The 15,145-nt window shown below is 43.7% G+C and overlaps 2 protein-coding genes across 5 annotated transcripts in view; both read left to right on the plus strand.

Annotated features, from left to right (window-relative positions):
- rnf170 (ring finger protein 170) overlaps positions 1-3,775 on the plus strand; it is a 7,424-nt gene extending 3,649 nt beyond the window's left edge. For both annotated transcript variants that reach the window (XM_080017431.1, XM_080017430.1), the window contains exons 3-8: positions 457-620; positions 917-992; positions 1,306-1,420; positions 1,828-1,901; positions 2,088-2,219; positions 2,942-3,775. In XM_080017431.1, coding sequence (XP_079873557.1) covers positions 481-620; positions 917-992; positions 1,306-1,420; positions 1,828-1,901; positions 2,088-2,219; positions 2,942-3,211 — 807 coding nt within the window. In that variant the 5' untranslated portion in view covers positions 457-480 and the 3' untranslated portion in view covers positions 3,212-3,775. The remainder of the gene's footprint in view (positions 1-456; positions 621-916; positions 993-1,305; positions 1,421-1,827; positions 1,902-2,087; positions 2,220-2,941) is intronic.
- A 1,732-nt stretch (positions 3,776-5,507) lies between these two features.
- Positions 5,508-15,145, plus strand: part of hook3 (hook microtubule-tethering protein 3) — a 40,389-nt gene continuing 30,751 nt past the window's right edge. For all 3 annotated transcript variants that reach the window (XM_080018264.1, XM_080018266.1, XM_080018265.1), the window contains exon 1: positions 5,508-5,611. In XM_080018264.1, the coding sequence (XP_079874390.1) occupies positions 5,555-5,611 (57 nt within the window). In that variant the 5' untranslated portion in view covers positions 5,508-5,554. The remainder of the gene's footprint in view (positions 5,612-15,145) is intronic.

Here is a 15,145-nt window from a genome sequence, read left to right on the forward strand (position 1 = left end):
TACCTTCTGCTTTGGGTCAGATTTTACAAATCCCAAAATAAGCCAAACCATGGGTGTACAGTATGTGTCCCAACGACATCATCTTTCTGCTTCTTAGAGTTGTAGGCGCTGCCGCTCCGTCTCAGCTCCATCTGTGTGTGTGTCTACTGTGTTTACAAGCGAATGATGACGTATACATCTATTATCTAACCTTCTGTCTAACTCATATTGAACTAACCAAAATCATAATCCTGTATTCACTTTTTTTGGGGACAAATTCCGCTCTAAGGAATACAAAACGTATACATGGAATGTAATTCTTTCCTCGTTAAGTCCAATTTAAATATTCATATCAAGGATGTCTGGTCTGTGGTATTTAACAAACAAAGGAGACCTCTACCATGTTTATTTTGTCAGACTTGCGACTTAGTAGCAAAAGCATAAAATGTTGTGTTTACGTTGTGTTCCCTTCCCCAGCATTGTAGGCTATGAGTTTGTGTAATGGAGGACCGTGAGTGTGGGGAGTTGGACTACCTGATCCAAGATGAAGACACCCTCATCGAGGGCGTCAGCAACCAGGTGCTGTTCGTGGTGGTACTCAGCGTCGCCTTCCTCGGCGGCCTGCTGGCTCTGCTCTGCAGGTACGCCGCAGACCGTTCAATCCAAAACGCGCACAGGGTCCTGCACAGCCACAGAAGTCAAATTCTCTCGTTTGTGGTGCTGCTGCTTTTACTGTGGTTGCCCCTGCGATTTAGCAGTGCTGCTGATTCTGAAAGGGGAATTCAGCAGCATCAAGGGACTTTCAACGGAGCTCTGCCAGGCTTTTGACAACAGTATCTTTCACTCGGTTTCAATGTTGATATTCCGCGTGACGTGCTGGTGCAGATCGAAGAACACGAACGTGATTGTGTTTCATCTCTGCCCCTTTGCACCGCAGAGAGGATCAGCAGAATATACATCCAGAGAATCAGGAGCATGTCCGAGCCGTCAGAGAGCAGCTCCAGTCTGAGCAGGTGAGCGGAACAGGAAAGGACGGACGGAGTGTCGGCCCGTTACCTCCGTGAGGTGTTCCCCAAGTGGTTTTTCGGCCGCGATTTTCGGTATCGTGTTTGCAAGGTTTTCTTCTTCAAGTGCGGGTTTTGCCGAAAAACCTCTCAGGACTGAACCGAACTGAAACAACTGCAATTGCTCTAATAATAATAATAATAATGCAACAATATATAATTGGACAGTATTTATGTGGTGCTTGGAAACACAACACACACACACAGTATATTGAAGCCGTTTTCTGCATTAATCATGTTAATTGTTCACACTTAATGACAGGATGAAAACCCTCCACTAGAGACCAGACAGCAGTATTACACAGACATGTCCTGTCCTGTGTGTCTACAGCAGGCAGTGCTGCCTCTAGAGACAAACTGTGGGCACCTCTTCTGTGGTAAGATTGTGTGCAAATAATAATGATAATAATAATAAGACAACAAATAAATCAAGTAAAAAAAAAAAAAAAAAAAAAGGAATCAATCACCATCCATCAAAAATCTGATCATGATTTTCTTAAACATTATCGAATATTGAATTTTTAGAATAGAGCAAATTTCAGCATCTATGCCATGTACCGTGCGGCGCCACGAGGATGAATTATTTTGTTCTGACAAACTGATTACGATGATCTGCTCCTCTCTCTCATGCTGAAGACAGGCTAATCATTATTATCAGTTCTATACTATCTATACTATTTTTAACCAAAACTATACGGCTAGTATATATTCAATGACATGGAAATACTTCATTAAATTTTTTTTTTATTCAGCCAATAAAGTGCAGTTGTATTTTGTCTTGCAGGTCCGTGCATAATAGCCTATTGGAGGTATGGAACTTGGCTGGGCGCTATCAACTGTCCCATTTGCAGACAGATGGTGAGAGTTCACAGCTGTTGAAGATAAGAGTTTAAACCCTGAACCTTTTCTTTAATAGAGGATACATCCATCTTTAAAAACTACGAATTGAGATGATTATCAATGTCATTTCCCTCCAATATTTATCCTAAGCCGAATTATATGACTCAAGTGATAACGTTAATAATATATTGTGTTCTTTGACAGGTGACGTTGCTCTTCCCCCTGTTTCACGAACACGCCGCTCCGCAAAGGGTCCAGGACGGAGAGGCGGAGCCGCAGCTCGTCCTCAGAGACGTGGATGATTACAACCGCAGGTTCTCAGGGCAGCCGCGATCTGTGAGTAGACCACCGCCGGGGTGGCACTTAGGCTGCTGATGTGTCTCCCTTTTCACTGCTCTCATATCCGCTTATAAGCAATAAAGGAACATGCAGCACATATGAACCGGATGTGTCCTCCTCCCTGCCTCTTGTTATTCCGGAGGTTACCTATTTGATAAACGAAACAAAAATACGCTGACTGGTTGCCGGGGTGATCGCACACAGGATATAAACTGAACTATAAGCTTTATGCGGTTATTCTAACAGCATCGCATTGGCTTCGAAATAATGTGTTAACATGCCAACTTAAAGTTGAAGTTTAGGTAATTTCGGCGACACCAATGTATGGAGTCGGTGTGGTTAAGCTTTTGAACAATCTCAACCGATGTCGTGAGAGTTAAAGTTGTAAATACTATGTTTTGTCATTTTAATGTGAGATAAAAGATTACATATATTCATGTGAGAATGTAAAGAAGATTTTACACCAGATTAGGAGAAAAACCTGCAGAATCTCTAATGGCAAGGCTTACTGAACTGGGAAGCGGCTTAATCCTTATTTCACTACCTCAATCACGGTGAATAACAGCGAAGTAGACATACTGTATATTCACCAGATGAAATTACAGAGAGCCACTTTTAAGTTATAAACGCTGGTTGGAAAAAAATATACGCACCCCACTCAAATTCATAAAATGTACTGACAAATGGTTTTCTCTTTGTGTTTTGCTTCTTCCTGCTAGTTGATGGACAGGCTGCGGGACGTGCCCACCCTGCTCCGCCACGCGTTTCGGGAGATGTTCTCCATGGGCGGCCTCTTCTGGATGTTCAGGATCCGGATTCTTCTCTGCCTGGTGGGTGCCCTCACCTACCTGGCCTCGCCCCTGGACTTCCTGCCCGAGGCGCTCTTTGGCCTCCTGGGCTTCATGGACGACTTCTTTGTCATCCTGCTCCTCTTCATTTACATCTCCATCATGTACAGAGAGGTGGTCACGCAGAGACTGTACGGCTGAGCGGTACAGGGCATCAGAGGTCGATGCCCGGCCGCGTCTGTGTAAAGAACCAGGGGATTGGAGCTATGACTGGAGCATTTGTTGGGGTCTTAATCAGCTCCACCGGTGTTCTGAAAAGGAGTCTGCGTTTGCTACCCGGGATACCGCTTTCTTGAATTGAAAGCGTCTGGTGGAAGACTTAAAATCTGAAGTGCTAAGTCTGTTCGTAGAATTGACTTATTATTATTATTTTTTTTTTACATGCAAATGGAGGGATATTGTGTTCTGGTGTTTTTACATATCATTGTGGCACCAACATTACTGTAACCTATATGTATGCACTCGGTCCATCTAGCTACTTCTATGAAACGGTTTATGCTCTGGAACATGTGAACGCAAAATATAGGTGTGTATTAAATCATGATTTATGCAAAAAATTATGCTTTATTTGTGACACAGATGGTTGTGGTGCACTGATGCTCTTGCCCGATAAACTGCCAATGGAACAATAGATGTATAGATGCAATATAAACTTTAAACCGTTTCCAAATGGCCTTACCAACCATTGGAACAAATTAATATAATGTTCCCTCGTATCCAAATAAAACAACTGAAGTTGAAGAAAAACATGTTCAAGTAGTAATTTTTTCCCGTGTGAATACAGGTGAAATTCCATTGATAATAACGTGTGTGTTTATATATATATATACACACACACACACACACACACACACACACATCTCATGTAATAGTGAATGCCCAGTCAAAATGCAAGATTTTCTAAGACAGTTTAATGTCACAGTTTAACAAAATGTCAATGATTCAGACGAAACTGCAGGTTAAAGTCACACAGCGGGTGACGACACTCTTTGTTACTCAGCCCTGAAGCCCCGCCCCCCGCTGGCTCGCTGTTTATTGAAAGTCCCTTGACGTCACGCGTGTCGCGTGTCCAAATTGCGCCGACTTCGAAAACGGCACGTCCGTGGGTCCCCAGCAATACACCCGCGGGGTTTGAAGTAGATGTCGAGATAATCCAAGGACAGACAGATTTCTGCCTTCATAGTCATTAAGATAAGACGGGGAGCTCCTGCCTTTCATTGTTGGGTGTCCAGGGGGACGTGACCGCACGAGAGAAACCCTCATCGAGAGAAGCTGCGTCGGGTTGTGTGTCGCTGCAGCCAGCGTCTCAACGGGACGATCTTGAGGTTCAACAACGAGGTATCGAGGAAAGGTGTGCATGGGCCAGCTCCGAGAAGTACGCCGCTGTATGCAAATAAACAAAAACAAACAAAAAAAAAGGATCTGAATACCGTTCAGGGGAGGAGGAATTCTAAGATGCCCGTCTTCTTCCTGTGTCTTTGTTCATCAGATTGGATGTAATGCGTATGTTTCACTTCACTGGCAGTAAATGTAGAGGAACGTTGCATCCTGTTGGAGGGTTTGACAATATAAGACCAGCGCTAATCGGGAGCGCGCCATTAGGATGAATTAAGATGAATACGATCTTAGTCAAAAATAATTTTTTTGGGGGCGCTGGGGGGGGGGGGGGGTCGAAGCAAAATCAGACCTAAAATATCGTGGCGTATTTTCTGCAGCATTGGAAGACTGCTTAAAGCGTTTTGGTTCAATGAAATGGTGGACGACTTAATAAACAACAACATAGGCACAAACACCCAACCAGCACCCACACACAACACTGCCGCGCCTTGTCCTGTGCACCTGCAAAACGGTCCGATTCCATTCGATCAGAGGACGCTGGCCTTTCTACAGCGCCTCTCTGGCCCTGACGCAGAACTCCTGTCATATAAACAGCAGGTGGCGTCGTCTGACAGCGGATGACGTCACCCGACAGCGGATAGTGTCGCCTGAAAGCGGATGACGTCACCTGACAGCAGATTGCGTCACCCGACAGCAGATGGCGTCATCTGACTGCTTCGGCGCCAGGATCAATCTCTAAATTGTTATATCGTGAACGTGTCGATGGGACCCTTCTCGTCTTTATAATGGATGGGAAGATTTTAAAATGTTAAAAAAAAAACAGCCCCTAAACTGTTTCCCTTGGCGCTCTGCGCCAACCGCCATTAAGTGCTGTTCTAGGTGGGCGCTTAATGCCGAAGTCTGTCTGCCGGGCATCAGATTGTAAGTTCACCGTAAACGCTCGACGTCCGTTCGTCGCGGCGCTGCGGGCCGAGCGCTCCCGTCTCTCCGCGGAGTGCGCCTTTAACCGAGCCGCGGGCCCCGCCCACCCGACGACGTAGGCGGTCTGTAGGCGGCGCGGCCGGACGCAGACGTCCCCAGACAGGACCCGCCGCCTCCCCATCCGCGTAGTCTGTCCGCAACCAAACGAGCCGCCGGCGGGCTACGATGAGCACCTCGGAGGCCCTGGACCGAATGGAGCTGTGCGAGAGCCTCCTGACGTGGGTAAGTCGCGGGAACGCAGCTCGTCGGCGGTCGTTTCGACGCGACGCGCGGTCCTGCCTGGCGCCGGCGCTCGGCGGTAGCGTCCCGCGGCTAACGCTGGTAGCATCCCGCGGCTAACGCTGGTAGCATCCCGGGGCTAACTCAGCCGGTAGCCGCCCGGGCTACGTTGACGTCTGTGTCCGGGCCAAAAACAACTCGGGCTCCCTCTGCTTACGTATCCAGGCCAGCTGTACGGCGCCGGAGTGAGAGGAAGGCTCCAGGAATAGCCTCTGTAAAGGGCTTGGTGCATAACTTCCCATATACATTCATAATAATAATACAAAAAAATAATAATAACAATATATATAAATCACAGTTTTCTCACTCACTGCTCTCCAACTAACGGCGTTACTAGCCGGTACCCGCTAGCCCACAGGGCTACGGTCATTTCCCCGTCGTTTTCCGATCCACGTCCGATTTTTCCCCCCACGCCTCTGCAAGGTTTACATTCCCTTCCATCCCTTTTTTTTTAAATTAAGATGAGTTGGATGAATCTATTTTCAGTGTGTTACCGAAAGATTTATGTACAATCCGCGGACGACCCACCCATTACATGAGCAGTTGGGCTTCACCCGTGGTGAAATTCCAAACATCGGCCGATACCGATGTGTCAAATAACACATTTGGCCGATATGCCGGTGCCCGGGCCTGAACGCAGCATCACTCACAGTTCTCCGACTTCCGTGAACGCAGCATCACTTCCTGCTCGCCGCAGCCGTCGGCGTGAAAGAGAAAATCCTAAAATGCGTCACCGGATGTAGTTTGGCGGCAATTAATATACCTGGCCGCCCCGCCCAAGTTAAGTGTATGTGTGGGGAAACGCTGGGTGAACATCGGCCACTGCCATCGGTGAATGACGTCTTATCTGCCGATAGGCCAATGGCGCCCATAAAGGCGAATATCGGCCGATACCGATGTACGGCCGATAAATCGGTGCATCCCTAAGTATTTATGACTAATGATACATATGACGTGCTACGGAACTAAAGTGAAACGACAATTGTTTTAATATCGTGGCCTCAGATAAAAAAAAAAAAAGTAAGAAAGAAAATATTGATCCTTAGGAATTTGCTATTGGCTGCAGATCTCTTTGTTATTGATTTTCTGAATCGGTGAGAGAATCCATCACAATTCAAATGGACGCCATCATTTCAAATGTTATGGGGGGCGGATGTCGCCAGTCGTCGCCAAGCTCCAATCACATTGATGCGATGCAGACGTCTGCACTGATTTCATTGCAATAACTAGTAGATAGAGTTATTGAGAGTATTGCTGAATATGTATGAATACGGCATTTTCTATTACTATATCAGTTGCCACTAGTAGTCTCTCAGGAGGACAAACCAGACACTAAACTGATTAGTAGCTCATAGTTATTACAGCTTTTAAGGTTCACTCTCTCCAACCGTGTCTTTTAAATGGATGCAGTCATTGCCATGCCCGCTACATGATAGAAGCACAGATGTCGCCTATTTGCTATCTCTTTGAAAGCTCAGAGTTTAGCAATTTGTCAAGCCCACATCTTGAGTCAGAGTTTAAAAATGTGCCATGTCCTCAGGAATTTCATGGTTGGATAAGATAACAATATACCGGTTTGATCCTTCGAAAAAATATAGACAAATCATATCATTTCAATTTTAAGCAAAGAAAAATAATACATCGCCTTGGTAACTTGTCGCGTGATCCGTTTTAGCTCATGGCCTATATTTATCCATGACTTCTGACCACCGCTCTTGGTCTAGCTTAGCTTTCATGTGAAGTTTGTAATGGCAGGTTATCTCCTCGTCTCCAGAGTAATGATGTGGCAAGCTGACATTCCTTACATGCTTGTTAACTGTGCAGTGTCAATGAGTTTGACTGGTTGTAGTTAAAACACTGGAGAGTGGGACGTCTCACTCAACATTAAGGGAAACGCCGAGCCAACCATCTATGCTTCTCACTCGGGTCATAGGTAACCCGCTAGATGAGATTTTTTGGGGTGCTGTTGAACTGCTTCTTGAATCAGGTAACAGGCTGGTAGCTCCATCTAGTCTAACCAATTCCTTTGGTGGGGAAAGCAGCTGTCGGAGGTTCTCCCACATTCCACCAACCAATGTGTCGGAAAAAATGTTGACTGTTGCTAGTGCATCAACTATCACCATACTGGTGGTGATAAACGGCTTTATAACTGTAAATAACGGTTTGAGTTTGTATATGATATAATGAAGTACTACGCAAAAAAAAAGACGATTGATGTACATGATTCCCTATTCTTAATGTAATATCTTTTAACATAATAATGGCTGTTGTGCCCGACTGCATTGTTACGTGACAATAGTCCAATGGTTGTTTTCAAGCCAACGGTGTTGTTTGTCCACTTAGTGAGCCCATGTGATTGTTTGCACAATATGGTCTCTGAAACAATTATCAGGCTGTTTGCATCCTACACTGTTTAGCCTACTGTTGACTCAAAGGCTGAATACACATGTTTTATCTTTTTAAAAACATCCAATGTTTTCCTATGCGGGATTAAGTCTGACATGTTGACATAGATGATTTGGCGTGGACGGGGATGGTGGTACAGATCCAGAATGTAACATTGAGCCACTGTTTGTGTGCTATGCCCAATTCGAGACTATCAGTAAAGAAAGGTGCAGCTGAGTAAGCTGATTACTTCAAACCGTTCTTTCGCAAATATCTTTGCAAAAGTTACCACGGCAAATACAAACTTGATGGCAGCATCGCCTTAAAGTCTATCTCTTACACGTATCCCTGCCATGTTGGTAAAGGAAAGTCTGTTTCACCCTGTTCGGCCATTCGAGCTTCAGACTTGTTCGTTGAGCAATGTCAGTTTCAATTGTCTTGTTTTTCATTAGTTTGGATAAACTTTAAAATATCGTATTGTAGGGCTGTGACAATCAGTAAGTTTTAGTTTATACAAATAACTGCGATGAACGACTTTATTGTCTTTTTTAAAATCAATTTTAAGCCACCATCATAGCACAAGCTTATAACAGGCTAACTATACATTTCTAACTGACTCTGAACTTTCTACATAACAATTCAAGTAGACAGTTGCTTTGCCTGAGCCCAACGGATATAATTGTACCAAATTCACATTCTATTAGTTGCAACATTTCTAACATTGACTAAAAATTCCCTTGACATTGGGATGAAAACAACAATAATGTCTGTGTTTTATATCTTGAGCTTTTTTGATCTTGGATTATTTTGACTTATGATTATGAGGCAGAGTCCGCCTCTCTGTGCTTCAGGTCTGGCGAATCTCTGCGCATAAGTCTGCTTCAGCAATGTTTTTTTCCCCCATTGTTTAAAAATAATTGAGAACTCATTTCGATCTCTTTGTATGATTTTTTTTTTCACATTTTCTTCCCCAGCTATTTTTTCCCCCATTGATAGCCAGGTTGGCAAGGCTCTGGTATAGCACTCAGTGATATTCGATGAATATGGATAACATGATCCAGGCAGAATCCTGACATAGCATATGACTGGGAAGTGCTATGGTTGGAATTGTGATCGTTGGAATCTAAACTTTTATTCAGTTACCCGGACAAGTTTGGGTAAAGGACCTGTAGCTATGTAATGGATGAGATGAATACTCTACTACTTGTTCTTTGGCTAAGCTCTTTCAAAAGACCTTTTGTCATCTCAGTAGTTTTAAAGTTTTGTTTTCCTAGTAGCATTCCTCCTCAATTTTTTACCTGATTTTTATTGTGTGTTTTTTTTGTGTGCGCCAGTTGACAGGAACATATCAAATAAACCTCTTGAATCTTGAATATCCCCGGTTAACACACATGTGAGGTACCCTCAGTTACCCTGAGTGGGACACCAGTGCATTTCTGTCTGATAAAATAAAAACAGGGGCAGGGCATGGAAAAAAAGGGCACGAGTGATCATTTGTGCCTAGGGTTGGGTAACGAGACCCGGTATTAAACGGACCCCAGGGCTAAATTATTAAAGACTGTAGTGTGGATAAGCTCCGACGTTACCAATACTGTTAACGGTGTTGGGGAAATTAAGAAAAACGTTTTTTCTACTTCTCTCTAAACTAGCCCTATAACCAGTTTCTAACTTGCAATAAGATTAAGATATTAGTCGAAGAAGCATTTTCGACATCTGGCCTCTTTCTCTCTCCTGCTCCATTGCCGGAGACATGCCTGTGAGGGGCGGAGCCGGCTCCCCCTGTCTGCCTCTCATGCACGAGGAGACGAGGGCGCGGATTGTGCCCCGATCGCTCCCTCTCCATGCGTAATGCGCAGAAGATAAAGCAGGCGTTTAAAAAAAAGAACCGATAAGAGTACCATTTAAGTACCAGATCGATGAGCAGTATCGGTAATCGGAATAGTACCGTTAAAACTTAATGATACCCATCCCTACTTGTGCCCGTTCCTCCGTTCCTCCGTGCCTCGTCACCACGCTGGTTCTAGTTGTTTCATTTGGAGGAGCGGGGCGCGCCGATCGGGCGCACGGGGAGTCGTGTTCGCATTCGTGTCCGCATGCGGGCGATTCACACATAAAAATGTATTTATGATTCCTCTTATTAATAATTCCTCATTGGATGTTATCCCGGTGTATCTTGTAAGCTTATGTCTATTTTCTCCTGTTAGTGTAATGCAGACTGACTGACAAAATAAAATACAAGACTCCCAGTTCTCTGACTTGATATGAAAGCTAAAACTCTAGTTGAGATGATGGCGTGGGTTTTATTCACCACGTCGGGCTGTTCCTTCGGTGTGTCACTAGTGGATGCACGTTTAGTCAAATCACAACCGTCTCTTACAGGGTTGACATTTGCAATGCGGCGAGGGGGGGGGGAACTATGAAATGAAAACATGGAAAGTCTGACTGCGTGGGATTGTCATCTGCATTATCTTGAGAACAATTAGTCATGTTTATATTCTCTTTAGGAGAATGAGAAAATAGTTTTTGAAAAATTGCAACACATTTTCAAATGGCAAACGAAGAAAGATAATTGCCCAATGCGAATAATCTAAGAAATGTGATTCTGTCCACTCGGGCTCCCCCGTCACTCGTCGAGATGGGTAAAGCAGCAGTTGAACTCGCTCGACGAGTCGCTGCTGTTTAGCCTTCTTGACTTGATTTGACTTGACTTGCCTCTTTTCATGAATTGTCTTTTGGTCCCTGCGTCGATAAACTCAACGCGTTGAGCGTCGTAATCTGTGTCTTGATGGGCGGCGCGGTGGCTCAGTGGTCAGCACTGTTGCCCCGCAGGAAAAGAAGTTTGCATGTTCTCCCCGTGTTGGCGCGGGTTTCCTCCTCGGTGCTCCGGTTTCCTCCCACCATCAACACATGTATGTCAGGGTGTTAATACTCCTGTCGGTGCCCCTGACCCAAGCTCTGGGGAAAGACCTGGAGTTGGTCCCCTGTATGCTGAGATATGACAATTAAGGATCTATCTTGGAGGGTTGTGCTAGTAAGTGGTCATGCATGCATTACACACATTGCATTATGATACTTAACGCACATTTCAGTATTTTTAGAGCTAATTGTGCATAATCTCCAGGTGCGTGGCGATGACATTTCACTGAATATATGTATGAACGTATGTATACGTACAGTATGTCACAAATAAACCTCTTGAATGTTAAATGTAGAGGCACCATGTCATATTAAAATAAGTAGAGTGAAACAGAGTACTTGAGGGAACATGTTAAGTCGTGGAGACGGGCACAACTCATTTATATCTAAATGTGTGTATACAGCGCATTTCATCCAGATTGTGATGCTCAGTGTGTGCTACAGGACAGCTGTAATATAAACAACCATACCCCCCCCCCCCCCCCCACCAACAGAAAATACAACAAATATCATGTTCACATGGGGCATTCCTCTGCTTAATTTTGAATGATCCCTAGATAGTTCAAAATAACAATAATTTTACCTGACAAATTCAGTCGTTTTGTCTAGTTTTTCTTCTACTTCTGGGGTTCATAGTAGTCTGCAGCCGTCATATGAGTGCATTTTAAATCATCAAATTAATTGCCATTTTGTCCATTTTACGAGTGTGGAGGAGAACTTTCTCTAAAACCCGAGATGGTAATGTTAAGAAATGTATTAAAGACCTGTTGAGTATGTTGCTTTTTCCAAAAAGACTGGTGTTGAGAATGAGAAGAGTAGTAATGGGTAACTGGTCTTATCTCACTCCATTATACACCAGCAGTTTGACTACAATTACCCAAACAGATTATTCAATATTAGCCGACGATTAACAGTGGATCTCAAACAATGAAAGGAGGAAACATTTTTCTGAAGGCAGCTGTAGGGATTGTTGCTGTGGTCCTTTACGCTGTGGTTCCGTGCGTTAAGGTTCAGGGATTATTATAATCATAATAAGATGATTGGGAGAAGCTTATGATGACGCAGTAGTCAAGGATTACCACAGCTAAACATCCAGCTAAAAAGAGCTGTACCGCTCGGGTCACTCCTGATGGGTCACACCAGGGAGGGCTATTGGTCAAACGGATGCACATATTTGCATAGCAGCACTGATAACTGGCAACTTGGCAAACAATTTCCTCTTTTGACATCATTCACAAGTGGCCCAAAGACTTCCTTGTGAAGGTTAACAATAGCCTCAACATCACATCCGTCATTGTTCCAGCACCTGTTCGAGGGCTATTAATGGATGTTGCTAAAAAAAATAAAAATAAAAAATTCTGAATTATTCTGTATTCTCATCAACAGATGATACAGGCAAGAGAGAGGAAAATGGCTGTGGTCAGAGTTAATGATGTAAACTTCACTCCTCAACAATCCAATCGCAATGTTCAAATTCAAGTCTCATCCACCAAAAAAATATTGAATTAAGTTATAACATGTGGTACTGATTTAGTACCACATACCAATGGGGTCTGGAGCAGATTTGATTTGATTGGATTATGAACCCATGGACTTTTGTCACTGTTACTACACACGGAATCTAGATGCTTTGAGCCGCAGTATCGATGTAGCCTAAATAAGAATTTTGGCCCTTTTTTAAATTCCAAATTCTAACAACAACAGCCATTAGAGAGTGTAACATTATTATTTTGGAGCATTTATGTGTTTCAATTCCCATTTAGATATCATGGAGTGAGCTCCAAATGGATATGACGCAGATTATATGACACCATATGATGCCGGCATTGGGCCATCACGACCCCAAGGTTGATAATGCTCCAATCCTAAATAGCATTGATGCAACCATCGGGCAGTACGGGCCTTTGAGACGCATAGGCTGATGTGACCTGTGGCAGGAAGCACACAAAAGGTGATGTGTTAAACACAGGAAATGATGTCTTAAATGTGTTGGGAAGTTCCTCCCCCTGTTGGCTGTGGCTGTGGCGGTGGTTCTTAACTGCTTGAGCCTCCAGATCCATATGTGTCCTTTGTCATGAGGCACAAGTCACGACCCAAACATCTTTTAAAATTTGAACCATTCCCATTTAGCTTTGATGTGGGAAGGTGGAGTTGGAAGTGACAATATTTGTTTTGTATTCATTTGAACAATTGCTGTCCCTAAAATTGTAGTATTCATTTTATACGTTTAGTTGTAATGCGAGGCTATATTGCCTTATTCTGTTTCCCAAAGGGTTCGTATGGCTAAGATAGACTTGTCACCCTAACTGGATGACGCTACCTCTGCGGAAACCATGAAACCAGGAAACCATGTGTCACGATTCTGCCCTAGTACTGCTCAGCCATATGTCTTAGTAACGTCGCAAATTCCCAGTATCCTGTCTATTCTGTGTCACAGCAACCGCTTGGCATCAAAGAAAAAGTTTCAAACTTGGCTTCAATGAAACCATTGTTGGCTTAAAATGGCTCTCTCCAACTGCCCTCTCCAACTGCTCTCTCTCCCTCTCCCTCTGTTCATTGTTGCAACTGGTGGAGTTCTCCCTCTCACTGGTAATTGGACTTACATAATAAGTGGTATTGTTTTGGTTTAGCCTCTTGTCGGCTTTTGGCCAGTAGGCTGTCCTGACCGCCAGCTGACTGAAAGCCTAAAACAAACTCTCACTGGTGGTTCTACTGGCTGGAAAAACAGCCTCTATGTTTGAATCCCAGTAACGATACAGATGGACATAAATTCTAATTATCTATGCGTTTGTCTTGCGGTTCGGTCTGCTAAATGGTCTTTTAGACCAGACAGTTAAAAGTGTTTTCTTGTTTGGTTTTTTTCCATCGGTTATAGCAAGGAACATAGGATACACAGTTTCATAGTTTTGTTTTCATAGTACATAAGTCATTGTTTTGTATTCTGCTGTATGCGTTTCAGTCTGTTTTAAAAGATATATACAGTATACAGTTGTTTTTAACAGTAGCAAAAACAGCAGTAATTCCTGATCGTGCCTCCACGGGCCTTCGTCATCTTAAATCGTAGATGTTTTTTTTGACCATTCTAAATACAGAATTATTATTATTTTTTTGTCATGTTTAACAAACAAACGAATCCCCTCTGTAACGATAATGTTATTTAGAAGAAAGAAAAAAAGTGGCTGCTGGCTGCGCAGTGACACGTTTCCTCTTGATTGTGCTATGGTGGAAAAGTCCAGATGCTGGGTTAGATAATGATGTGCGTGCCAAGGGAAGTGACCGTGTCAGTTTTAACTTGGTGCTGTTTTTATGAAATACGGTTGGTGTGTGTAAGTAGGTTGAAATAAAAGTTTCACATGAATTGTGTCATAATTTCTCGTGGAGACTAAACGAACCTGTTTAAACTCTCGGTGTTCTCTTCTATTCTTTTGTTCACTATGTATATAACTCTTTAGCTGTAAGGCACTCACATCTTACATGCAATATTCACAAGAAATGTCTTTTCAGCCCATCATTCCCAAACATTGTCCTCTTTCGCTCGCTGTCTTCCAGTTCCAACAATACCATACCCCCCAAAATGCGAAATGTGCTCTCAGACCAACCATTGCCTTTTGAATCATGAACACATTTCTTTTAACTTGTTTTTTTGGATTTACCGCAAGCGGTGAAAGATAGAGCAGTGTAGAGCACTTTCCAAAAGTCACGGGCACTAGCTTAACCTGTGATATGGGAGGCTGAGTGAATAGTCCCCTCTTGTTGTTAACCACTGTGTCAAAGGGGTGAGCTGAGCTTAGCCTTACTTGCACCTCTATAAACACACAAAGCTCTTTTTGGTTAGCTTTCATCCCATTCTCCATCTGGAGCCGGGGGGACTTTGTTCTGCCCTCGTGGGGCCGTGTGTGCAAAATAGGAGAGCGTAGAGGTTCAAACCTTTTATGAAGAGCCAAATTTCCTTCCCGCAGAATGGAAAGTATTAGAAAAGATACCAAAGGAAAGTTGTTGGGAGAATGTGACAAAAACAACAACAACAACAACAGCAACAACAGGCTTTTGCTTGTCAGACTGTGGGAACATGCTCTGTCGGTGCGGATGTCTATGAGGCCGTCATGTGAACCTCGTGCTTCACTGAGTCCAGTGTCAGGTATCTTCCCTTCTTGTTTACTGGCCTCTCTTTCACAT

The sequence above is a fragment of the Zeus faber genome, assembly GCF_960531495.2.
Source record: "Zeus faber genome assembly, chromosome: 17".
In the NCBI taxonomy this organism is placed as follows: domain Eukaryota; kingdom Metazoa; phylum Chordata; class Actinopteri; order Zeiformes; family Zeidae; genus Zeus; species Zeus faber.